General features: G+C 36.0%; 1 protein-coding gene across 3 annotated transcripts in view; it reads left to right on the forward strand.

Moving 5' to 3' along the window:
- Positions 1 to 25731, forward strand: part of RIC1 (RIC1 homolog, RAB6A GEF complex partner 1) — a 49573-nt gene extending 23842 nt beyond the window's left edge. Inside the window, exons 4-26 of one of the 3 annotated variants that reach the window (XM_082302143.1) lie at positions 2241 to 2348; positions 3357 to 3499; positions 3734 to 3870; positions 4833 to 4924; positions 5993 to 6081; positions 6892 to 7036; positions 7512 to 7560; positions 8700 to 8849; positions 9196 to 9399; positions 10654 to 10692; positions 11947 to 12057; positions 12654 to 12743; positions 13362 to 13522; positions 14524 to 14662; positions 16492 to 16608; positions 17384 to 18112; positions 18437 to 18595; positions 18694 to 18827; positions 19824 to 20110; positions 20935 to 21129; positions 22896 to 23073; positions 23208 to 23396; positions 23695 to 25731. In XM_082302143.1, the coding sequence (XP_082158269.1) occupies positions 2241 to 2348; positions 3357 to 3499; positions 3734 to 3870; positions 4833 to 4924; positions 5993 to 6081; positions 6892 to 7036; positions 7512 to 7560; positions 8700 to 8849; positions 9196 to 9399; positions 10654 to 10692; positions 11947 to 12057; positions 12654 to 12743; positions 13362 to 13522; positions 14524 to 14662; positions 16492 to 16608; positions 17384 to 18112; positions 18437 to 18595; positions 18694 to 18827; positions 19824 to 20110; positions 20935 to 21129; positions 22896 to 23073; positions 23208 to 23396; positions 23695 to 23980 (3931 nt within the window). In that variant the 3' untranslated portion in view covers positions 23981 to 25731. The remainder of the gene's footprint in view (positions 1 to 2240; positions 2349 to 3356; positions 3500 to 3733; positions 3871 to 4832; positions 4925 to 5992; positions 6082 to 6891; positions 7037 to 7511; positions 7561 to 8699; positions 8850 to 9195; positions 9400 to 10653; positions 10693 to 11946; positions 12058 to 12653; positions 12744 to 13361; positions 13523 to 14523; positions 14663 to 16491; positions 16609 to 17383; positions 18113 to 18436; positions 18596 to 18693; positions 18828 to 19823; positions 20111 to 20934; positions 21130 to 22895; positions 23074 to 23207; positions 23397 to 23694) is intronic. The other 2 variants (XM_082302145.1, XM_082302144.1) reach the window with 2 other exon arrangements.
- Positions 25732 to 26136: the final 405 nt, after the last annotated feature.

Genomic DNA, 26136 nt, shown 5'->3' on the forward strand with positions numbered 1-26136 from the left:
TAGACATAATCACAGGCAATAAGTTGAAGTAGTGGCATTTTTGGAGTTCAGTCAAGGTGATGTACCTCAGCTCTGTGTGTGGATCAGCCTCTTGCAAGTCAGGTAAAAGAACCCTTTTTGGGACAGGAGTGATAGTGCCCCAGTGGAAAAGGTAAGATGCCACAGATGGTGACAAATTTGCTAAAACTAGTTCATGAAACTGAAAATATTCAAATATTCCTGCAAGCTGTTTTTTACCAAAGGTGTTGAAAGAAAAAAAGCCAGCCCACTTGGAAACTTGAAATTTTTCTTCCTGCAAAAGATGTGTTTTAAACCATGTTACTGTTCTGGCTTTGTAGTTTGTGCTGTGCAGAAACACTTGAGTTTACACTTGGTTATGTACCTTGGTCAGCTGCAATAGACATGTTGTGTCTTACACCTATCTAACAGTAACATTTCTGCATTGCTCAACCCTTTTGTCTCAGTTTTAGTTGTTTGCTTGCACAATTCAGTTGTATCACTGATTGTTGATAAACCAGAGTAATTTTATCTAGTTCGGGAGTATACTTTCTGGAATGGTATGTTCACATGGGTTGAAAAGCCTATCTCCAGACACCTGGGGTTTTGTAAGTTTTAAAAAACACCACGACAACCCTACCATGCTGGTATTATTAAAAAAAGAAATGACTGGTTTTTTTCAGGGTTCCTGTCAGTCCATGATAGCTAGCTTACATGAGGGGCTATTCTTTCTTAAGACGGCTGCCTTTTGCAATTAATTTTCGTTCAAAATGCAAACCAAACATTTTAATAATTCAATACAAATCTAATACAAATTGGCATCTTTTGGTGGCAGATTAACTAACCTTAAAGTAATTTTTCTCATTTTTTGCTGTAATTTTTCACAGCCACCATGGTTTTGTTCTGGAAAGATGATACTACTTCATCTGGTAACACCAGATTGTCAAAGCTTACCTTGGTCTTACCTTAGCTGGCATATATCTTTGTCCTTGCTACGTAAGGAAAGGTATAGTGCCTGTCAAAGTATAACAGATATGAATTCTGTGTTGCTATAAAATGGTAATGGAATTAAGGAACTTGATATCAACTGAGATAAGCAAGACAGGAAAGAGGATGTATTCTTGTGGTATCAGACTTCTCTAAAGCTGCATCTGCTTTGGTTTCTGCCATGTCTTAAGCAGTTACATTTGCTATCCTGATGTAAAGGAAGTGTTTTGTCAGTTAAAATACAGGTAAAGATTACATAGATTTGTGTACATGTCTGTTGTTTCGGACTATTGAAGTTACTCTACTTTCTAACTTGTCTGAAGTGCCTGTTTTATTCATAGTTTGCTTTGCTTACTGTAATGCTCATTAGATGGATGAGCTGGATGACCTGTTACAATACTTACGGCTGTAGGTCAGTTTTCATTTAAAAAAAGTTAAGCACGTGGCACGTCTGATAACCCAGATAAATAAGGAATATTTTAAGGATGCTGTGAAGTAATGTATAATGATGTTGTAAAGTAATGAATGGAATGTGAAATCTAAAATGAGGAAGATAAAAATGAGAAACATTTTACATCCAGAAGTTGATACTGTGTAATGGTCTGTTTAAAGGGAGGGAATCAGTGTTCAGTCATCTCTTCTTAGTAGGTCTTAGGTTAAAAACTAATTAATGTGCTGCAGGGAGAAATATTCGTATTAAATACTGTAATAGATGTCTACTTGTGTTATGCATGCTGAATTTGTATTATAAATATTGATCTGGCAAAAAGAATGGAAGAAACATAAACACTTTGCCATCTGTAATATCTGTAATGCATCTTGAAAAAGAATGATTTGGAGGTACTTAAGAATTCAACATATTTAATTACTGTAAACAGTTGAGTAATAATTTATTGAATCAGACTTTTCACTGATACTTATCACTTGCTTTAGGAGTATTAATGCAGGACACACAGCTGTTGTAATGTTCATTCACTGTTCATTGTCTTATTTTGCCTCCATGCTCTAGATATAGAGAATGATATAATGCACTTTTAGCACCAACATTACATCCTAGATAATCAGTGCTGCTTGTGGCAGAGTGCACATGACTGGTTGGTGTATATGTGTATATACATATATATATATATATATATATACACACACACACACATATATATATATATGGGGGAAAAAAGACCACAGGAATGTAAGTCAGTAACTCTTGTGTCTTTGGAGGGACAACTTGTTTTAATTGTAATTCTCTTGTGTTTTAGAGGAAGCCCACATCTGAAGGGAACCCCACATTATAAGGAAGAACAATGTGCTCCTTCGTTAAATCTAGAAATGAAAAAAGTGCTGGACTTGCAAGCGTCTATCACAAGGTATGCTCACTAATTGGGTCTTGAGAATTTTTCCATATACACCAGTACTTTCTAAAAAGTGAAGGGAAAACTGGATGAAAGAAAAGGCTTCTGGTAAGTTTTTAGGCTTATTAATAGTAAGAATAAGATTAGTAAGTTACTATTAGCAGCTAGTAATTCTGAGGAGGTGAAAAAGTGAATTGCTGTTTAAGAATTCTTGGCTATACTGATATTTTTGGCATATAGAAGTATATAGTATGCTCAGTATTACCATGTATTACTATAAATGAGTTTGTCCTTCAGCTCAAAGTGTATATTAAAGATTTCATGGAGGCATTGGTAGGTTTTCAGCATTTCTCCTGATGCTCGCAGAGAGTCCGTATTTGTCCTTTTTCTTTACCTCTTGCTTTTTTCAGGTGATTGCATTTCTTTTAAAAAAATTTTGAACATGCTAAGTATGTGTGTGTGAAAAGTTGGTGAAACTTCGTAGCATTGGGGTGAGGTGGAAAAGTAACAAAGTGAAGTTTGGGAAGAGGCTCCTTAGAAGAAAATGGCTGTTGGAAGACATGCAGTATATACCAGAAAAAACTTTGCGTTCAAGTTGATTAACAGTAGTTGTCAGGATTTTGGAGATGTTTAAGGAAGGATTTAAGAGGAGTCTAATTTTTCCTTCATCAGTTTGTTTCAACCACAGATTAAAATGTATTGTGAATTATTTACAGCCTATGCAGTATTGTTAATTTTATAGGATAGATGAATAATTGATTATTGGCAGCAATGTCTTATGGTTAGTCAAAAGTATAGAAATGAGCTTCAGCAGTTAGTATACCAGTTAAGCAATTGCTCTGACAATATAGACCTGTTCATGAACTGTGATTGCTGGGGAAGAATCAAGGTGTATACCATATTTTGTCAGAGTGGTTGCTGGTACAAGAGGCAGTAATACAGTGTTTATGACATTAATTGATATTTCTGTGGCATTGACTTGAGATGTAGATTTTTTAGTGATTAACAAATATCTTTTATTAGTTTGCAGTCCATGCTAGAGGATCTGCTTGTTGCTACTGCTGATGGATTTCTCCATCTCATTCACTGGGATGGTATGACCAATGGAAGGAAGGCAATCAACCTATGTACAGTTCCATTTTCTGTGGATCTGCAGTCTTCTCGAGGTAGGTTTTAGGGCTTATATTGGTTACAGTAGTTACCTCTTAGTGACATACCATCTAATATAAAATATTAACTCTGTTCTTAAGCAGAGATGAGAAAATTTTGCCTTTTGTAAATGGGAATGAAATAGCCTGTTTAAATTAGGTTTTCTCTTTGAAGTAATAAACATCTGAAATGTCTGTTGGCTTGCAGTATTTCTGTATTCACATATTTTTAAATTACTGATATCTTCTCAGCAGGTTCACTTTTGGGCTTCGAAGATGTTTACATCAGAGATATGGAATACTGTGCCACGCTTGATGGCTTTGCTGTTGTTTTTAATGATGGCAGAGTTGGTTTCATTACACCAATGTCAAGTAGATTCACTGCTGAGGTATATTTCCTTTAGCATTTCTACCATGCACTGTACAATAAATGCGTTTTCCTTGGTCTCTGCATTTCAGTTAGCTTTCCACTTTAAATTCTGTTCAGCTACAAAGAAACTAAAAATTAACATCTGCTTAAGAGACAGCATAAGAACAAGACTGCATTTTGTAGCATCATTTGAGCTAGAGTTTTAGGGGGTTAGAACCACGGGGAGACTGTAATTGATAATAGATTTAACTGTCATTTATTTGTTCAAATTGTCACTATAGAAATGATCCTACCATGTCAGGCTAACAGACTTCCTGTTACAAGTGGGATGATAGGAAGTGGTTTCTCCTATGGCTAAATATCCTAAGTACGGTGTTTAGGACTTAGTCCTAATCAAGTCTGTCTCTTTCTCATAGTGACAAGCATACTTCAGAATTTGTTTTACAGGAATCTTTTCCAAGTTAGGTGTTTTCTTACCTGTAATTCAGCCTAAAAACTGTGACATTTTGTTGTTAGGTATCTTTATTTTAATTACAGAAAAATGAAAATAATATGTCTAATGTCCAGACTCCTTCACATGCTTAAAACATCTATGATCTCAGCTGTTGCAGATGGGAACTTACTTTCCTGTTTTTCTCTTCGTTCTTAGTATCATCTACTTTTTTTTTTTTTTTCTTAACTAGGCAGTTAAGGGGTTAGGGACTTTCTTGCCTTATAGGTATTGACTTGTTTTGTTATTAAGAGGTCTTATAAACAGTTTTCTTATATACTGTAATTTATGTTAAGAAGAATGAAACCAGATTTGCATATACTGGATTTTTTTTGTTTGAGCCATGTCAGTTGATCTTGACATCAACAGAAATTTTGAGATGATGAAAGTCAACTAACATATGTGTAGTATGGTGTACCTGGATAGAAGTTGACTGTCATTAATAAACACACTATTTAACAAAAAAATCTTCTGAATTCCTTTCCTTACAGCAGCTCCATGGCGTTTGGGCACAAGATGTAGTTGATGGAACTTGTGTGGCAGTGAATAACAAGTACAGGCTAATGGCGTTTGGATGTGCCAAGTAAGTTTTTTAAGGCTGATTCAGAGCAGGGGGAGATTGTTTAATTATAAAGCTGAACTAGTAGTTACTTCTTATCAAGTTGTGTTACAAGAACTGTAAAGATGAAAATGATCAGTCTGCCTAGAGATTGTATAAAGTGCTCTGTCAAGAAGGTAGGAAAGAATTGGAAAGAAATGGTTGCCTGCTTGAACTGCACTTGAAATTTATGCTTGCTGTTCTGCTCTGGGAAAAAAAAAAGTTGGCTGGGCTAGTAGCAAGGATTGGAAAGTGCTGCTATCCCAGCTTATCTCAAAGAAGGATTATAAGGTCAGTTTTAAGTAGTTAATTGTAATAATATTGGACAACAATCTGCACTTCACACTCACAGAGAAGATGCTCTGTGAAGTCACAATTTGGTCAAGAAAAATGTTGCCTGTTTGAGTAACCTTGAATGTTTGTAAATTAAATGTTGCAGAATTTCTTTTAGTTGTGGTATTTTTCTTACTGTTCCTTCAAGTCCCCTGTATAATACTGCTTTAGCTGGCCTTAGTACAGCTTTTTATTTTCTTTGTATTTTACTTGGGTTTTCTTTTAGAGCATTTCAACAAATATGGTAGTTTATTTTTCAGCTGTCCTCTTACGAGCTAGTATTCTTGTTTGTAGTAACAGTGTGGTGTGTTGGTGTTTCTTCTGAAACAGGAATAGTTACTTTAATTTACTGATCTTAGTATGTCTTAGTACATCCCTGCTGAAACATTAGCACTGAGTAAATACTGCCTTCCCTCATGGATTGTCTTGCAGTTGGAAGCCATAAATGCATGTGGATTGTGTGTGCATATGTCTTTTCAGAGAATGAAGTAGTTTTGGTGCATTGATTGTTCTAGGGCTGGTGTTTTGGGTCCTCTCATGCCTTCTGAAAAGTTTCTTAGAAATTTGTTTCATAAGGTTCTTTGACTATTATTTGATACAACATCTCTGTTCTAGATAAATTTGGTATTGGTGAGAGAAAAAGCAGCTTTTACTTAGCTTCTTGAAACTGATGGGAAATCCAAGTGGTCTGTAGTCTAAATCACGTGTAATGTCTTCCAGTGGCTCTGTGCAGGTTTATACGATAGATACCACCACTGGCGCCATGCAGTTTTCTCATAAATTGGAACTGACACCAAAACAATATCCTGGTGAGCTACTTTTATTGCTAGAATTGCCCAGCTGTTTTTAGGGTATAGTATATTTTTTATCCTTGGCTAGTTAACCTCTGTTTATTTGTTTGCATAATCAGTGATGTGATTAGTATTTACTCCTGTTTGTTTGTAGTATTTAACTCCTGTGTCTTTGTACTTAGCTGCTTGCTTTTTAATTAACTTTTGGATGTGTCTCATATGTGAGGGTTTGGGTGGGTTTTGTTGGTGGCTTTTTTAAACTAATTCTTAATCTTGAAATTACTTTTCAATTACCTGAGGAAATGAGAGGTTATTGTCAAAACTAATAATGAGTATAATAGAACTGTGAACTAACTTGAAGCGACTGACATGTAGAGTACAGAAGAAATACTGAGTAATGCACCACCCTTCCTGCACTGCAGGGAATTTTTTTGTGTTTGAGAGTAAGGAACATACAAACTACGGGTAAATTGCATCCTCAACTGAAAATGTGTGTGTCTGTTATTTTTCAGTTAAAAACAAATCTGTAAATAAGTTTTACAGTTGTGTAAAGTGCCTCTTTTGTCTGAAAAATCATTTTATCAGAATTGCAGTTCTGCGTTTCTGGAATGTTTTTCTGTATTCTTAGTTTCTTATGAAACCAAGCATGCATTGGAAAGAAACCATTTTCAATTTGCTTCATTTTGAGATGGTCAGTTTTGATGAATGCATCCGTTAATTGAAAAATCAAATATTTACTTCCATGTGTTTTTGTTTCTACTCTTACGGTGAAACGAGTTGAAGGACTTTCGATGCTTTTCACTTATTTTATTGTCTGCTTTTAAACAGATATTTGGAATAAAACAGGACCTGTTAAACTAGTCAGATGGTCACCTGATAGCTGTGTTGTGATGGTGACCTGGGAATATGGAGGTTTATCCTTATGGAGTGTTTTTGGTGCTCAGCTTATCTGTACTTTAGGAGGTGATTTTGCGTGAGTATCTTTAACGACATTGTGAAGAGTTTATTATAAGTCTTTATTTTTCTAATTAAAAGCATCTAATTAAAAATTAATTCACTGAATTAGCTTTTTAAAAATCTCTTTTTCCCTTACGATTTCTTAGCTATTGAGATACCATTCGCAAATATTTAGGAGGAGATAATTAGAATATAAACAAAAACGTATTATTTTCATTTTGTAGTGATCTTTTTGTCTGTAAAAGAAAATTACCCTAAAAGCAAGCTTGAGCAAGCAAATATTAAAATTTCCTCAGTTCCTGTATTCAAATAGTTTATGCTAGACATCTGACAATTGCATTGCCTTTTTTGTAGTGTCATGGATCAAACAGGCTGTACCATTTAACATGAGGTTCAGTATAGAACCATATGAAAATACAAAGATAGGAATTTAATTTATTATTCTGGTGGAGTTATTAGCAAATTCAGACTTGTTCTGTTCTGTTTTTAAGGTATCAATCTGATGGTGCCAAAAAGGACCCTCTAAAAATCAGTTCCATGGTAAATATGAATGTAAAAATGTTGTAATAGGATAGCTCTTAATGTGTTAAATTGTTTTTAGTATAACAATTTTCAGAAAATCGAACTTTCTTTCGCTTAATTACTTTCATAGTAAGATGCCTTTACTAAACTTCTTAACTGCAATGTTGCATTGAAGGAAAAAGGGACAATTAATGAATTTTTTTTTCATGTATAAACCTGATCATGAAGTATGCATGACATGCCTTTTCTTGCCTTTGCTTTTAATGTTAAGAATTAACACTTCTGTTTTTTCTTAATTTCTCTTTGGTGTCTGGTGCTGTATTTCAAAGTGCAATGAGACACAGATCAACACTAATTATAAACTCCCTTATTTCTCTAAAATTAATAGCTGGCCTTTGAGAGTTAAAGGAACTTTACTCAGATTATGAATTCCAGAGAAACTTAACTGCTGGTTTCTAATACAAACTGGTTAACATTAAATCTAATCCTTCTAGTCTGTAAAATCAATAGATAAATAGAATACATTTGAGCAAATTTTAAGTTAGACTAAATTTCAAATACATTCTACAGGGCCTCATACAAACCATGATGAATTTTGTGCAATGTTTCTAAAACAATTTATTCATTATTACATAGTTGCTATGAAGATTGACAGTTCTAAACATGCATCCAAGCTTAGGTACATATTTGCAATGGCAGTACCTTTTAAGTGTACTTTTAAAAATTTTTCAAAGATTGAACTTCTGAGATCATTGAATTTGATGAACAACAGCCAGTGTAATTTTGGAAATCAGGGTTGTTTCGTACCTGACTCTGTGGAATTTTTGTTTGTTGCCTTAAACTGCAAATGGTCTTCATTACTTATGTGGGTGTCTTTGCATAGTTATACTTCATTTAATCATTATTTTTTTACCCAAGACAGGAAATAATTCAAGCTAGATTCTTACTGTAACTTGTGAATTTTACTGTTTGATTCTATAGTGATACATTTTAGAACAACAAAATGTGTGGATTTTTTCCAGGCTCATGTCTATCGCAAGATCTGTTACAATAATTTTCTGTAGTTCTTGTTTTATGAGAATATATACTGCTATATTTATATATATGTATGCAGTGTTGGCTTGGGGATTTTATTGTTGTTACTCTTTTACCTTCAGACCTGGGGATCAGAAGGGTATCATCTCTGGGTTATTGATAGGAATTCTTCTAACGTGAAACCTGAAAGAAATGCAAATAATGAAGTTCACCGGTTTGGTATTCTGCAGTTTCAGTTCATCAAGAGTGCACTCACTGTTAATCCTTGTATGGTAAGTTTTTTTGTTGATAACCTTATTTTAGATCATATTTCCAGTTTTAGGTGAACTCTGAGTTTTCTCTCACATTTTAAGTCTGTTTTGCAGCCATCGGAGTTGTCTTCCTTTTTTGTCATAGAGCCTTTATAATGGTACTGTGAAAATATTGCTATGCAATACTGTAACTTAAAACCAGCTAGTACATAGTGATACAAAAAGTGAGAACTGCCTCAACACTTGTTTTTCATACTGTTTACTTAGAACCTGCTAATATATTATTGATCATGTGTTTTCCTTTGTCTTCTATACGTGGAATTCAAAGTTGCTTCTTTTGTTTTCTTTTGTTTTGGTTTTAATATAGAGTAACCAGGAACAAGTCCTTCTCCAAGGAGAAGATCGCTTATATTTGAACTGTGGAGATGCAGCACAGGCTCAGAGTCCCAGAAATACTTCGGCACACTCTGAACATAACCACAGCAGGGAAAGAGGCCCATTTTCAGATGGCAGTTTAGATTCTCAGGGTTTAAGCACTTTACTAGGACACCGTCATTGGCATGTTGTACAGGTAATTGATCCTGGTTGCCCGTATGTGCTTCGTGCTTGCAAGAGTTTGTAGGAGTAGAATATGTGGTTGATCTCCTCACTCTGCCATCCCTTTTTCCTCTAGTATGAGATCATTGTCTTTTTGTTGTCTCTGGGGGTTTGCCATGGTACAGCTTTTTCTCATTGACAAAAGGTAAAGGAACATTGGTCATACCAACTTTGTGGCTGTGAGTTTGCTCTTAGCCAATAAAAAAACCATTCAAGGTCTTTTTGACTTCGGAAAGGATAGTTAATTACTTACCTGTGCTTTGCAAGGGAGAATGTGCAACATGCAAGAAATCATTTAGGTGTTTGTTTTGTTATTTATGCAAAATGCTTTAGAACATATTCAGCTGATGAATATAGCCTTCAGACTCCAGCTGTATTTTCAAGCATGAAAAGTGACATATATTTAAGCATGTAATTAAAACTTCACAATATCAGGCTATCAGAGAAGAAATTGTTTCCAGGATAGTAATGGAACATCTTCTATTTTCCCTGTAATATAAAGAAAAAGTTAAATATCTTTAAATCTGTAATTCTAACGTGTGTTCTTCCATGCTTGAATTGGTGATGCTTTTTAAAATAAAGATTTCTGAAAGGTCCCCAATGTTTTGTTCTTCATATAGCACACAAATCGGTAGTATTGAAAAGTATTTGATTCTAGGCATGTAATGCAGGTTCTAGATACTGCTGAATTTCCACTTTAGCTGGCCAGGTAGCTTTTCTGTCTTCTGAAACTGGTGTAGGAGGGAGAGGTCTTTGTTTTGTGGTAAAAGTAAAGCTGAAATACTTAGAATTACTGTAGGGAGCAACATACCCATGAAAACAGACATTGGCTGGGTAACAAGAATACCTACCTGCCTAATGTCAGACCAAAGACTGGAGTTTGAAGCTGGGTTTGTATCATCCCATGTGACATGAAGAACCCAGCAAGTTCTCTCATAAGAGGGCTTTTGGATATGCTGGTGTGTATTTGTGACCAGATTAGAAATTTCATCCCAATACTGAAAGTCCTGCCTGAAGGCTGTATTGATCAAAACCTTTATGTTCCTGTGTAAGATTCTCTTGGAGAGAGAAGTACCTGGGAGGAGAGACGAGCAAATTGTGATTATTGACTGTCGTTGTTTTTCAAAACACTGACATTGTCCAAATTCCTTTAGGATGTTATAATTAATCAGTACTGTAATTGTAGTTGGTATAGTCATGTAGTTTTGATTTTCTCTCTTTTTTTTAGATTCATAGTACATATCTAGAGAGCAACTGGCCTATAAGGGTGAGTTATTTGAAAAATACATTCTTGCTTATTTAAAAATATTGGAGCGTTATAATTGTCCATTAGCTGGCATTGGTGGTAAATGAAGTTGTCCATTAGGATTGGCTGAAAATGAAATCATTATTTTACATTACAGAAAGAAAACTGTGTTAGTGTCATACATGAAATCCCAATTTGTGCTTGGTCTTTGCATATTAAGTGCTTTAAGTAATTAATTTTGAGTTAATTATTTTTAAATTGAATGTTACAATTAACCCATCAGCCCAGGTACAAAAATCCAGTTCCATTATCAGTGTTTTCATTTGTTTAAAGAAGTTTATTAATAGAGTTGCACCCTTCCCAGTTAGAATTTTTCCAGTAAAAATCACAAACTTGCCCTTTTCAAACTTCAAACCACTGGTACACCATAAGAGTTACCTTTCCTGTGTTTACTGTATACTTTTACAAGTGTTTTGAGGTGTGTTGGATGTATTTTAATACTTTTTGTAGGTGTTTCACTTGCATTTTGATTCCAAGGCCAAAACCCCACCCAGTCTTAATAGCCAGCAGCTATTTTTAGCCACAGCCATTACTCTGCAGGCAAGTTCCATGGCAACCTGAATACCTGAATTTTAATGAAGGCATTGTATTCCCTTATCTCTAACTGATACCACCCCCCTTGACAACGATGAGCCATTGGTAGACAGAGATGATCCATCAAAGGGAAAGCACCAATCGCCTTGGACCGAAGGGGCGGGCTGTGGGTGGACTGGGGGCGGAGCAAAAACTATAAAAAGGACGAAGCCCAGAGGTGGGCTCCCCTCTGTTTTCCCCTCTTGCTCTCTCCAGACTAGCTGTGGGAGACATCGGTACTGGGGCATTCAAAGCCTTACCCCTTTTAAGGGGCTTTTTGTAATTTTTTTTAAAGTTAGCCCAGCACTGCAAGTTCTTTTTCTCTACCTGAGGTCTAGTGCTGTTTCAGCCAGAAGATCTCAAATCCCTGCGCTCCTGGGGCATACCATCTACTGAGCCATAGGATCCCAAATTTTTATATTTTTCTGATTTCTGTAATTTTTCAGTTTTTCTGTTTTCAATAAATTAATCTTTTTAAGAGTTGTCTCATTTTTCACAGTTAGTAAAGTATGACACATAAATATACCTTACAAGTTTTGAGTCTGATGTTATATTGCCTTGTGGTGTTGTACTTGGATAGGATGTATCATTTAACTAAGTTTCCTTCTGAGGTTCTGGTAACTTTTCTTTTCTTTCTTACAGTTTTCAGCTATTGACAAGCTTGGACAGAATGTAGCTGTTGTTGGCAGGTTTGGTTTTGCACATTATTCTTTACTCACCAAAAAATGGAAGCTGTTTGGAAACATTACCCAGGTGAGAGGTTATGGAATTTTATTCTGGTGCACAGGGGAGATTTTTTTGCTGGGATGTGAGACTTGGAGAAAATTAAAGAGTATTGTTTTCAAGTAAACAGCCTGTAGACACACTTGGATTAGGGATGCTGGTTTTACATGTGTTGCTCATAAAATGTCTGAAACACATATCTTGTGGTTTTGACACACTAATTTTTGTCTGAGTGTTCACAGGTTTCCAAATTTGAGTGCATGTAGTCAGATGTTTATTCCATTTCTCTTATCAGAGAGTTTGTGTGATGTAGCTTTGGGTGTAAATTCTGGTAAGATTCTGGTAATTTTGGCCAGAAGCAGATTTGAGAGAGTTCAGGGATGCCAGTAGCATAAAGAACTGTGGAACTGTGTTTTGTAGGATGATGTTTGTCCTTCACATACTATTCTTTAGTACTTTGGTTTTTAAACATTAAAAACTTCATATACATAGTCTTGCCACTATGAGTAAAGGTTATAGAGATCATACATGGCTTTCAGAAATTACCCATATAATGTACATCTCTGTGTGTGTAAGTATATAAAAATGCATACATACATGTACTCTGCCTGCTTTTTTCTTTTCAGGAGCAAACTATGATGGTAACAGGTGGCTTAGCGTGGTGGAATGACTTCATTGTTCTTGCATGTTATAATTTAAATGATCACCAGGAAGAGGTGAGGTACTTTTCTTCAAAGTACATACAATGATTAGAATAGCTGATCTATATGACAGTGGTATTATAAACATGAAAAGTACCATAGTATTATAAACATGTTTATGTGCCATCAACTTAGGTGGCTTTTGGGCATATTCAGAGTTTATTTGTTAATATATAAGTAATTCTTTGCAGAAAAATTTTGTTGTTGCTATTAGAAGCTATTTTCTGCTGACTGCAGAGAATCTACTCATTGTTCTGAAAACTTTGTGACATTTTTGCATGTTAGCACGAAGTGTGTTCTAAGATACCTATTTACAGTGTTTTGGGACACTTTTGCAAGGTTTTTTGCAAGACAAGAGGAAATTTACTTACTCTTTGCTTTTTAAAACTGGTGAACTTCCTTCCTTATGAGTGTTTTTCAGTTCTTCAGATTTGGCTGTACTGTGCTTTAACCACTCTGGATGCAACACTAAAATGCAATGGATGAAATACTTGATGAAACAAAAACTCAGTAATGTGTCTTGCTAGAAATTCTTGACAACCATTCCACAATAAAGAAAATAATCAGAAGTGGAATTACTATTATCTTGTTGGTAAACAGAACCTGTATTGAAGCTACTCCTTTCCCTTGCAGCTGAGAATCTACCTGCGAACGTCTAACCTTGACAATGCGTTTGCACACATCACCAAAGTGCAAGCACCCACGTTACTACTGAGTGTCTTCCGGGACATTGTGATATTGTTCAGAGCAGATTGTTCCATTTGCCTTTACAGTATTGAGAGAAGGTCTGAGGGGTTAGTGTCACTGTTTGAATGCTTTTGCAGTAAGGTACCTGTGGATATGCTCTCAGTCTGAATAAATTCTTAACGATGATACAAAGGTGTTTGATAACTGGTGGAGTTAGATTTTTAAAATGAAAAGGGGTGTTACCTGTATGCACAAGTTCATGAGTGTTGTCACTTGCATGCATGCTGATAGGGACATCAGGTGTGGAGGTAGGTAGTGACTGATGTATGCATGTTTCCAGTTGTCTGAACAAACATGTTCCTAACTTATAGGAACTTGAAGACGGAATGTAAATAGGAGAAAAAGGTACTAAAAGACACCAATATACTTGAATATTTTAAAATAAAAACATGTTTCTAACATCAGAAGTAGGAATTAGTAAAGGGAAGGTTAGCAGCAGGCTTACGGAGATGAAGAGAGAAAAGGTTTAGTCTTGGTGTGGTGGTGAGGAATTGTTTTAGTGCAAAAGAAGTAGCAACATAAGATACTTCAGACAGTTAAGATTAGTGAACCTAAGGAGGAGATAAAGATTCACAGGTGGGGGGGGTTTTTTAAGTGCCTAAGTAGGTGATTTTTCTTACAGTATCTTCTTTTTAGCAAGCAGGAACCTTTTTGTGTTAGAGGAAAGCAAGTTGTTGATGAACTTCAGAGAAAAATATTTTCAATGCTTACAAAAAAAATTCCCAACAGAATCCAAACCCACGACTGTCTCACTGAAGGGTTAATAGAGTCTTATTCTGAAGTATCTGATACTGTCTTCTACCCACTCACAGCTGTATTTCCCAAAGTATCAAGATAAGTAACCCAACTTAGTGGGTTTTGGTAGCTTTATGTAGAGTAGATACGTGGGCATATCTACTGATTCCTGATGAAAGGAATGTCATTTTATTCTGTAGAGTAAACCATTTGCTAAGGATAAGTTGATTATTTTCATTAGGTTTACTTCAATATAGTAATTTCATGTTAAGTACTGTTGTAAAATTTCTAAATGTAGTAATTTTCCTTTCAGTCTTAATCCTACTGCCAGTATCCAAATTCTTCAAGAAGTGTCCATGTCTCGGTACATTCCTCATCCTTTTCTTGTAGTGTCTGTTACATTGACATCAGTGAGAACAGAGACTGGCATCACCTTGAAGATGCCTCAGCAGGTAACAGGTCTCAAAATTTGGTAGAATTGGTACCTGGATTTGTTAGTTTACTCCTCAAAGGTTACCTGGTTGATAAATCAATCATAAATTGGTGGCTCTTCTATGTGGTAAAATCCAGAACATGTTTTTTTCTGATGTTCATTATGTAGACATTTTATGTGGGAATTGGGGATGGGGGGATGGAAGGAGAAGTAAGAGTTCAGATTTTATTTCATAGCTTCTCTTGTTATCTTGCTATGGTTGAGGCCAAATATTGGAGAACAAATTAAATTTAACTCTGACGAGGTTGTGTTGCTCTATTGTGTATTAAAAGTTAAAAACCAGAGCAGTCCATGGCATTAGGAATTACCTTTCTTGCAACAACTTGTTCATTGCTCAAAGAATAAATAGAAAAAAGGAAAAGATGGCATATGACTCTATAAGGTTATTCTTTGTCAATTCTGACTACACTAAAATAAAGTAATATAATCTCATACACTAGTTATGTCAGGAGATAGGTCAACAGCCAAACAATCACTTAAGATGTGTAGGTCCCCGTCTTAACTTCAGAATTTAGTCAGGGCACTGAAAGCAAAGAGAACTTGGATTTTTATTATCTGGGTTGCAAACAGAGTAGGCTTAACTGAGCAGCTGCAGTATGAAGTGTATTTTTTCATGAAAGCAGCTACCTTGGGGTAGTTGAGAAGTTGTGTTGTCTGTGGGACAGCCCAAGAGACATGTAAAGGTGCATCATTTTCTCCACATAGCAAAGGCACTAGCAGGTACAAAAGTGGTGGCACATCCGAAGGTTTGTGCTTCCTTCCTTCGCTTCATTCTAATTTAATGTCCCACAGTGCTGAGTATGTGTCCAGAGACTTTGTTATGGTACTGGACAAGGGCATAAAAAGCAACGTGCTTGTGGTCCATCTTAGCATGAGACAGCATCTGTATTCCTGAACTACCTGACCTGTGTTGTTTTCTAATTTTGAGAAAAAACTACTGAAACTTTTTACAGCACTAATAATATTTAGACTTAACTTCAGATTGAATAGATACTACCTCTTTCTAACTAAGAGCACCTATCCTTAAACTCTGTTGATCCTCCTTATCAAAAGATAAATATTTAGGTTAGTACTAAATATGACACTTCACTGAAGACAGAGCAATGTGTCTGACTTTGTGAACTGTGTCACCTTTTTCAGTGTTTTTAAGCTATTAGTGACCTTAACCCCCTGATGCTGCAAATTTGCCATATAGATCCTCTATCCATCTATTTTGAACCTAAGCTTCATGCATGGTAATAATTCCAGTGGCTTGGTTTAAAATTAACATGAGACAGCTATGAAATAAATCTTTAGAAAGAATACTTCACTTTCTTGATATACCTTACTGAAAAGATTTTTCTTTAACTGAGCTAAATAAAAGTTCAATATGCTGTACAAGTGTGGCTCAACTCTATTTGGCTCAGCTCTTGGGTTGTGTGCCAGTGTTAGTCCTTTCAGTCTGATACTGGCAGTCATACTGTGATGATACTGATAAGAATACAGAATTTTATTTTTTCTTAAAATACTGGTGGATTGCCCTTTTAGGACACAAAAAGTCCATATTAAACACATGGAATGAGTCTGGTGGATAAGAAACCTTCCAGTATTTACTCCTTTGCACAAGAATGGCAGTACTTGGTTTTTCTTGATGTTTCTGAGTCCTTTTGTAATGAATTCGGTTGTTAGTCATCTCTGTAAAGTGACACATTTAATGTACACTTTCTATTCTGGGTTTTTATTGTGGTTATGAGTAAATGATCATTCAAACAGATTGAATAATTTGCATAATATTCTTTCTATCCGTAGGCTTGTGAAGCTGAAAGTATTATGCTTAACTTAGCAGGACAACTCATCATGTTGCAAAGGGATCGATCTGGACCCCAGATACGAGATAAAGATAATAATCCTAATCAAAGAAAGCATGTAAGTAAATATATGTGGAGTACTGCGTATGGCTTCAAAGATGTCAGTAATTGAAGAAGCTGTGGGAGAGAATGGTCCAGATATAAAGAAAATAGGGCTATAAGCAACACAGTATCTACACTTACAGACTGAATTGTTAGCTGGAAGTACATTAGCGTTTGCTCACTGTGTTTGCTACTTACATTGAAATGAAGTAGACAAGCTTTAAGAGTAAAGATACTGCCCAAAATTTGGTATGCGCCAATAACAGAAAACCTCTGTCTGTCTAAAACTGTTCTGTATGTTTATGGAACATTACCATTTTTTGCAGAGTATGTTTACAAAGTTCTTGGAAATAACAACAATAGAAATCAATTACTGAACTTTTCAATTCTTCTGGGATGATGAAAACCATCAATTCTGTGTGAAACAAGCACTTTGGGAGAGTGAAATCTGGAAAGTTCAGATAAAGATTTGTCAGTTCTAGGTTGGACTTACTGAAGAAGCATAGAGCAGGTTTTTATTTTTCACCTTTATTCTCATCCCTCTGCTTCCTGACTAAGTATTAAGGAGGTTAAAAAAAATTAAAGAAATGTCTAGAGTTAATATAAGTATTAAGTGGTCTTTTGTCACATGCTAGGGGTACAGTTAAGGGAGAAGCAGATTTATTTCTTCTTTGATAGAAGAATAATATGTTTGAAGAGAGTAGTTCTTAGCTGAAAAGTAGAGTTCTTGTGAATAGGGTAAAAATAAAAGGAGTATTGATTTTTAATTTTTTATTTTTCATTTTACATAGCTGCCTTTTTGTGCTCCAGTTGTCCTTGCCCAATCTGTTGAAAATGTATGGACTACTTGCAGAATTAACAAACAGAAACGCCACTTATTGGAGGCTCTGTGGCTCAGCTGTGGTGGGGCAGGTATGAAAGTCTGGCTTCCCCTGTTTCCCAGAGATCATCGAAAACCGCATTCCTTTCTGTCAAGACGGATCATGCTGCCTTTCCACATCAACATATACCCATTGGCTGTTTTGTTTGAAGATGCCTTGGTTCTTGGTGCTGTTAATGACACTGTGCTCTATGACTGTTTATACACTCAAACCAGTGCTAGAGAACACTTAGAGGTTCTCTTTCCTTTCTCCATTGTTGAGAGAACCTCTCAGATCTACCTCCATCACATTTTACGCCAGCTCTTGGTTAGGAACCTCGGTGAACAAGCCTTGCTTTTGGCCCACTCCTGTGCCACATTACCATACTTTCCTCATGTACTAGAACTGATGCTTCATGAAGTGCTGGAAGAAGAAGCTACCTCGCGGGAACCCATTCCCGACCCTCTCCTTCCCACTGTGGCGAAGTTCATTACAGAATTCCCCCTCTTCCTGCAGACAGTTGTTCATTGTGCTAGGAAGACAGAATATGCCCTGTGGAATTACCTTTTTGCTGCTGTTGGAAACCCGAAGGACTTATTTGAAGAGTGCTTAATGGCCCAGGACTTGGACACAGCTGCCTCTTACCTTATTATCCTACAGGTAATGGCACCAAATACATTGCAAGACTGCTGATATTTACTAACATTGCAGTATTTTAAAAATAATGTCCTATCAAAGTTGTGCATATTCAACAGATTTTTAATTTAATGGTTTTCTGTTGATATTATGTCCGGTTATGAAGGGTGGTAAGATTATGCAGTGTAAGTAGTTAGTTTACTGCTTTAAATAGGAAAATACTAGCAAGAAATTTGCTGTTTGTAATCTTTGGTATACTTGAATGTGACACAGTGTGGCTTGATTTAATAGAACTTCTGATTCTCTACAGTAAAAGCAAATCACCTAATTATGCTTTGTTGCTTGCAGAATATGGAAGTTCCAGCAGTTAGCAGACAACATGCTACCCTCCTGTTTAATACTGCCTTAGAGCAGGGGAAGTGGGATCTCTGTCGTCATATGATTAGATTTCTTAAAGCCATTGGCTCTGGAGAAACAGAAACACCCCCAGCTACACCAACAGCTCAGGTTTGTGATGAGAAAAGTAAATACTGTGCATCAAGCCTTGTATGATTAATCTTCATGTTTGGTCCTTTGAATGTATGTTTTTGTTTTCTTGGTTTTAGGAACCTAGTTCAAGTGGTGGTTTTGAGTTCTTCAGGCATCGCAGCATTAGTTTATCCCAATCAGCAGAAAATCTCCATAGCAAATTTAATTTGACAAAAACGCTGAGTATGCCCTCTGGCCCATCTGGGAAAAGGTAATGTCTTCTTCCCCACTTTGTTAGGTACTACAGTACTAACTTACCAATTTAAGTTATAGAAATAAATTATATGATAGATTTGTCGTAATCTCCTTCTGTATGTTTTGCATTTGTCATTTCACAACTTTCGTATTGTTTGCGTCTCATAACATTCTTGGGAGAATATGTTCTCACACATGTAAATATATGTATGTGTGTTTGTATGTATACAGAGGCACGCTTACAGAGATATTGCTGACCAAAAGACTCTGAAACCACTGGATGTGGTACACATTACATGTGTAGTAATTGAAGTAGCTCGTGAGACCACATGCCCCATATTTAAAGGATCTTTTTTGCTGAAAAATACATTTTGAACAGCTTGCAGCATCACAGTGTACAATGTGCTGTGCTCCTATGCGCATCTTGATCTAGCAGCATGTTTCCAAGCTACAAATAGAGCCTTTTATGCCTTGGTATGAGCCCCTCTAAAGCTGCTGTATGCAAACTTGATATTGATAGGTATTACAGTCCAGAAGTAGTACTGAACTAAAATTCATTATTACCTTTGCTTTGGCTTGTTTCCCCATACATTTTTTTAAAACAATCCTAGTATAAATTCAAATCCTCTGAATCAGTAATTTTTAATAGAGAGTATCTTAAAGGTTTGGATAGGAAGAGTTCTAGACCAATACTTGACTAGTTCTCTAAACTTTGCAGTGTCATCTACATTTTATCTCTCTTACTTTACTTTTTTTCTGCATTGCTGATAATTTAATGCTCTGTAAATACTGCTGCTGTTGTAACTTAAATCCATTATTTCACCTACCTGTTGAGACAGTGGGATCTTTTAGAGAAGATAAACAGCAAGGAATGATGGAAACTGCTTTTGCTGTTATATAGAAAGCCCCCCTTCTACTATTCTGGTCACTCAGAGTTCTGCAGTTGTGGCCAACAGCCTTTGCAACTCTGCTTTATTAGTGTTCATGTGGCTGTTCTGTGCTGTGTGTGCAGGTGGAGTAAAGACAGCGACTGTGCTGAGAACATGTACATTGACATGATGCTCTGGCGGCATGCTCGGCGTCTGCTGGAGGAGATCAAGCTGAAAGACCTTGGCTGCTTTGCTGCACAGTTAGGCTTCGAGCTGATCGGCTGGTTGTGCAAGGAGCGAGCCAGAGCTGCCCGCGTGGAGGATTTTGTGTGTGCTTTGAAAAAGCTACACAAGGATTTCCTCTGGCCATTTCCAGTTATACCAGCTTCGTCCATTAATTCACCTTTCAAGAATGGAAAGTATAAGACAGGTACAGTAACATCTGAGTTTGATATGTGCTAGATTTCCCTCCTGCAGTGCTACATCTGTGAATCTCTGTCTGTTCTGCTTCTGTTCAGCCAAGATAAGAACAGGCTGAGGCATGCCACCTGCACAGCTTTCTCACACAGGGTGTATTTTTTGAAGAGATTCTGTTTAGCATAGAGAGTATCTCTTGTGTGATTATTATTTCTGTTGAAATCTCTTGCTTTCTTAGGTGCACTGAATTGGGTATCAGATGTGCAGATGTTGAACTGAACGTGGAAATTGCTGCAGTGGAAATTCTGCTGCAGAAAATTACTAAAATCATATTATTCTGTAGTTTCTAGATGAGGTATTAATTCACTTTTTTAAAATTAAAAAGCAGTGTTCCTAATATTTGAAATTTACTTTATGTTAGAAGGTGAGAACTTTGAAGACTTTGCTGTAAACCTCCTTTATGTTACTGATCTCTTCACCTTATCTACTTACAGCAAAGTTGACACTTGCTACCTTATCTCCATATGGCAAGGTTGACATTGGCTGCCGAGTCTCCCTCTTCTTAGTTGCAGCATCATTATTTACTTCTGTTGATTCTGACCACTTTATCACATGATACTTCTTTTATGCCAGGGGTCACATAAAAAGCTGATCATAAATTCCCAAAATACCTAAACTTGCTGCATTCCCTTGTGTTTCATTGGTCCCCTGAATATTGACTTAGATGCAAGTTTTAGCCTCCTGAAATTCCTGAAGAAAACTATCTCAATTTCCTTTTGGATACTTACATGATACTTACACTTCTATGATGTGTTTTGATTTTTTTTTTTTTTTTAGCTATGGGGGAGCAACTGCTAAAATCTCAGTCTGCAGACACCTTTGTAAACATGGAAGTGGACACAGGGGTTTCAAACACCCCTCGCAGTCGCAGCTGGCTTGGTACTATCAGCTCTTCGCAGAGAGAAATTGACACTGTTTCATCCCATGGACCACACTTGCAAGATGCATTCCTTTCTCCTTTGCTAAGCAAAGGTTAGTCACTCTTCCTTCTATCTGCTCATTGGAAAAATGTGAAGTGTGTGCTTATATTTTGATACTTGCGTGTTAGTGCTGTATTGTTGCTTCTCAACTGCTGATAAGGAAAATTCAGGGGAAAAAAAAAGGGCTTAATGAAAAGTGAACTGAAATTTTTACAACAGAAAGATAATGCCCATGTTGTATACCTCTACGTACCTGAAGTAGAATATGAAGTACATATTTGGTCTGTTGTGATAACTTGAAGTTCAGTATTTTTTCAGTCTGGCTAGGAAGTGTCCTACATTTTAGGGTTTTTTTTCTTTGTCTCTTGCATGGATCAGCCTCTTGCAGGGGTTGGAACAGCTCTAATTGCATGAACTTTGTGCTTTTGGGTTTCTTAAGAATGATACTAGATACATTACTTATTGAGGAAGTTGAGGAAATTAGAGACCCATATAGTTGTATTTTTTCCTATGGCTTTATTTAAATTGCTTTTTAAAAGCTGTAATGTATGATCAGCTTATTAAAATAGAAAAAGAAGTTTTACTTTTTATATATTTTTTATGAACATAGAAGGAGATGGAAAAGTTTGTCAGGCCATTCAAGTCTTTTTTAAATTTAATTTTTTTTAAAAAATATTTTATACTTCCTCTTGTCCTTGAGCATAGAGCAACATTTTCAACATTATCTAAATCATGTGATTTCCGCTCTATTAGGGCAAAGATCTCTTAAAGAGCTACGATCTCTTTAAGACTGTAGAGCCTTCTGTGAGATTCAGAGCATTTGGAGATACTCTCTGTCAGCTTGGACACTGTCATTTTATTTTCACTCCTGTTTCTCTTGTTTTTTAAATCTGGAGACTGCAAGAAAATTAATATCTCTTTTCATTGCACTGATTTTACTGCTGTCTGCCACTACTGCTCTTTCTATAAACAAGTATATCAGGGTTTTTTTCTGAGCTGGATGAAGACCTTTGAGTCCAATGGACTTTGGTACGCATTTTGAAGCCGTTTATTTCTAAAGAAACTAAATTAATAGTCTTTAAAACAGTGCAAGCTGAATTCTAATAATGATTTCACAAATTACTAATCCAGCACTGGTATTCATGGACAAGAAGATAATCATATAACCTTTTGACTTCCTAAACATTTTCCAAGAAAAGATGCATATGCTTTAATATGGAAATTGTTCTCAGGGTAACTGCCTTCATGGCTCACCACTGTAATGGTTTTAGCTTTGATGTTACTGTTCCTTTGAAAATTTTGTTACTGCATGTGCTCTTCATGTTTTTACTAGAAATACTTCTTCCTTGTAATTTGGGCAGGTAAATATTTACATTACAAAGCATTCAAAATCTTCATGGTTTTGTATGGAGAAAAGAATTTGATATTGGAACTTCATTTTAACAAAGGTTAAGAAAGCAGAATTTTAGTCAGACAGTAACCTTCCCTAGACTTAATTCTAGGACTGTAGTATGCAAGACACTGTATTGGTGTTTTTATGATGGTTGCCAACACATATCTAGGATCCTGTACTGATACTAATTCTCCTGAATTATTTTTACTAGATAGAAAAAGTATTGCATTCCTGTAACAATAGTTCTACCATACAGTGTGACAAGAAGAATGGTGAAGCAGGATGGACAATACGCCTGAAGTAACTGTGATACACCGTAAAGCATTACTGTTTGTCAATTTTTATAGGAAGTAGTTCAGAAATTCTGAATCTTACTAAAGTAAGTAGTTTCTCTTTTCCCTTATGTTTCTGAGTGTTTTTGATAGGTGATGAATGCAGCATTGGTTCAGCAACAGACCTGACTGAAACAAGTTCTATGGTGGATGGAGACTGGACCATGGTGGATGAAAACTTCTCCAGTCTCAGTTTAACTCAGTCAGAGCTTGAGCAGCTCTCCCTAGAACTGGCCAGTAAAGGGCCACACAAGTCACAGGTGCAGCTGCGGTAAGTAATGACACGTGTGCCTTTGAGACTGTTTCTTTCTCCTAATGCTGCATGCCAGCAATTCTCAATCCACACAATCACGGTGCAACTTTTGTCTTTGGAGTAGAAAAATAAATGGACTTTTTTCCCTATAGGTACTTGCTACATATCTTCATGGAAGCAGGTTGTCTGGATTGGTGTGTTGTCATAGGCCTTATTCTCAGAGAATCTTCAGTTATCAACCAGGTTTTCAGTATCATGCAGTCCTCTGATATTGATGGAGAAATCTGTCAGAATATCAAGACTGGCCTAGATGCTGTTGAGAAGTGGGCTTCTACAGATTGGTAAGTATGCCTTTCTACCTTCATATTCACTCCAGCTGTAGATAGTTTGTTACCTAAAAAGCAACTTCGAGTTATCTTAGCCTTAGCTGAAACCTCACTTCAGAGAGTTGTAATCAAACTGGGAAAAAAAGAACAAAACAGAAACCAAACCAAACCCAAAGCAACCAGCTTTCCAACTTTTATTGTTTGATTAGGATTGCCTTCTTCTCTTTATTTAAAAACATTTCTGCTTTTCAGGCACATGACAGAAGTACTAATTTTAATTTGCTCATGGTGTTGTATCCCATTCTCTTCCTAGCCCTGGGTACAAGCCATTTCTAAATATCATCAAACCACAGATCCAGAAACTAAATGAAATAGTAGAAGAGCAAGTACAACCAGAAGCGTTTCAGCCAGTGAATCCTTCTAAGGTTCCTGAACAAGTGAACCCAAGAGCTGAGGAAAGCAGGACTTCATCTAGCCATGGCACTAATCCTCAGAGTGATGCTGGCAGCAGCAGTGCAAGCAGACATGAAGAAGACAAGGCTAAGACAGAGGATGAGGATTCATTCCAAGAAGGCAGTTATGACTGTGTTGTGTCTTAAGTGGAAGGTGAACAACTTCCCAAGCATCAGGTGTGAAAGGAAGCAAACCAGCTCTTAGATCTGCTTCCATGCTTTGGATTTGAACTCTTTTTAAATTTTGTTTTGGTTTTTTAATATTTCAATCTTTGGAATTTTTAGTGGGGATAACTAAACATCAGTTTCATCTAATAATTTCAAAAATAGGCATGATTCTTTTTTGATGAAATTGTCAGACTGCAGCTTTACATTTTGATACTTTAAATAGTGTTGGAGAGACTGTGAATACACATGGAGACAGATTCAGCCAATGTTCATCAGTACCTTTACATCACCAACACGTTCCGAAGAAACTACTTACATCTTGCTTGAGTTTAAAAGGCGAAGAGGGGATTAAATATAAAAACTGTTTTCTTTGCAGCTTGCCTGCCTAATAAATGTCTGATCAATGCAGTTCAGATTGGTTTGATACCAATATTTTGTAGTAAAGGACTGTAAAATATATTGTATGTTTTTGTGAATAATCTTGTACAAATACTCAAGATTGTACCATATTTGGAGGTACCTATATGTATTTGCATGTCTCTAGATGACTAGTAAAGTTAAAGCAGAGTTGCACTTCTTTCTGGATGAGGCATACTTTACTGACCTAACATTGACACAAGGTGGCTTACCTGTTTTTTACTGCCACTTAACAGATCTTGTAGTTGGGCTAAGGGACTGCTGAAGGTTATTTATTTCATTGTAAATTCTTTTCTGATAAATGGATTTTTAAAATGTAAATAATCATCATATACTCTTGCTATGGAAAACTAGTTTAACAGCTCATACTTAAACATTTTTCAAACATTTTATAATATGCATACTTCTGACTAAAACATATTTAACTTTCATACAATGTTATGGAAAGCTGGCTGCAGAAGTCTGTTGCTTTGAGGTACTTATTTTTTCTAGCTGCTGTCCCTATGTAATAACTACCTGTAACAGTATTAATTTAGATATTAGCTTGTTTGTACTGTGCAATCTGAACAAAAATGCAACATTACTCATTTTATACACGATAAATTAGTTTATTTTTTATAACATCACTTGATTACTGACCTGGACCAAACTAGTCATAGTAGGATAGTTACAGCATCTTTTGCTTTTCTAGTGTAGTTACTAAAGGAACATCCATTTAAACTCTGGAAATTAAGACTATTCACAATTAAGTTTTAAATAAATTGTGGTTTCATCATCTTTATTTCCTTTGTAGATAAGATCTAGTGCTTTAAAATGTACAAATATTAAAACTGTTGCTTTAGAATGGCTTTACTAGCCAACACAACCAGTACAAGTGCAATAATTGCGAGTATTACTTGGAAAGCTGGAGCTATTAATGAATGCAACTTGAACTTCATTTTAAGAGTTGAAACTGATACTGAAGTTAGAGGAAAGAAACCTGGTCTGAGTCCCAGCATTAAGCTTACTCTGCATTGTAGCTACTGGTTACAGATAATGTCTATCATACCTACAAGCCTGTTGTGACCTGACGTCAAAATTCATTCTTGTTTTAAGGGGATAATACTTAAAGCTTTTTTTATGATAAAGAAACCTGCTTAATCTATGTTAAAAGAAATAAAACTGTGCTTCAAGTTAATATTTTTCTGTGGTTCTGTGGTAATGATGTAAGCCAAGCCCATCCTGGTCAGCTTCCTGCTGTTCAGGTTTTGGATCTGTGCAAGTAAAACCATACATTAACTGATATATTAACATTCTTAGTATTCATATCTTACTACTGTGCTACTGTTGTTTAGCAGGTAAATCTTTTTAGTTGTGAAATTTTAGAAGTTTGTACTTCTTTAGTAGTAATTATCTCTATGCAAATCTTACGTGCTAATTTTGTATTTTGATTTCACTGCTGTTATACTTGTAATTAAAAGACAAATGTATTCAACTTTACTTGAAGTTACTCCTGTGAAAAAGAACTATTTCTGACTTCAAGCCATCCAGGTAGGCCATCTTAGAGAGACAAAGTTCTCAAAGAAACCACCTGATGAGGATTGTTTTTTATACTCACATTGCTTGTTTTTTACAGGATGAAGAATCAAATCTTTACCTTATTAGTGAATCTTTGAAGTTACATCCAGCTGCTGCTGTGAAAAGAGGTGTGCTGGGTTTAGGTGGCAAGGTTGTGGTAA

Source organism: Coloeus monedula (assembly GCF_965178545.1).
Source record: "Coloeus monedula genome assembly, chromosome: Z".
Classification (NCBI taxonomy): domain Eukaryota; kingdom Metazoa; phylum Chordata; class Aves; order Passeriformes; family Corvidae; genus Coloeus; species Coloeus monedula.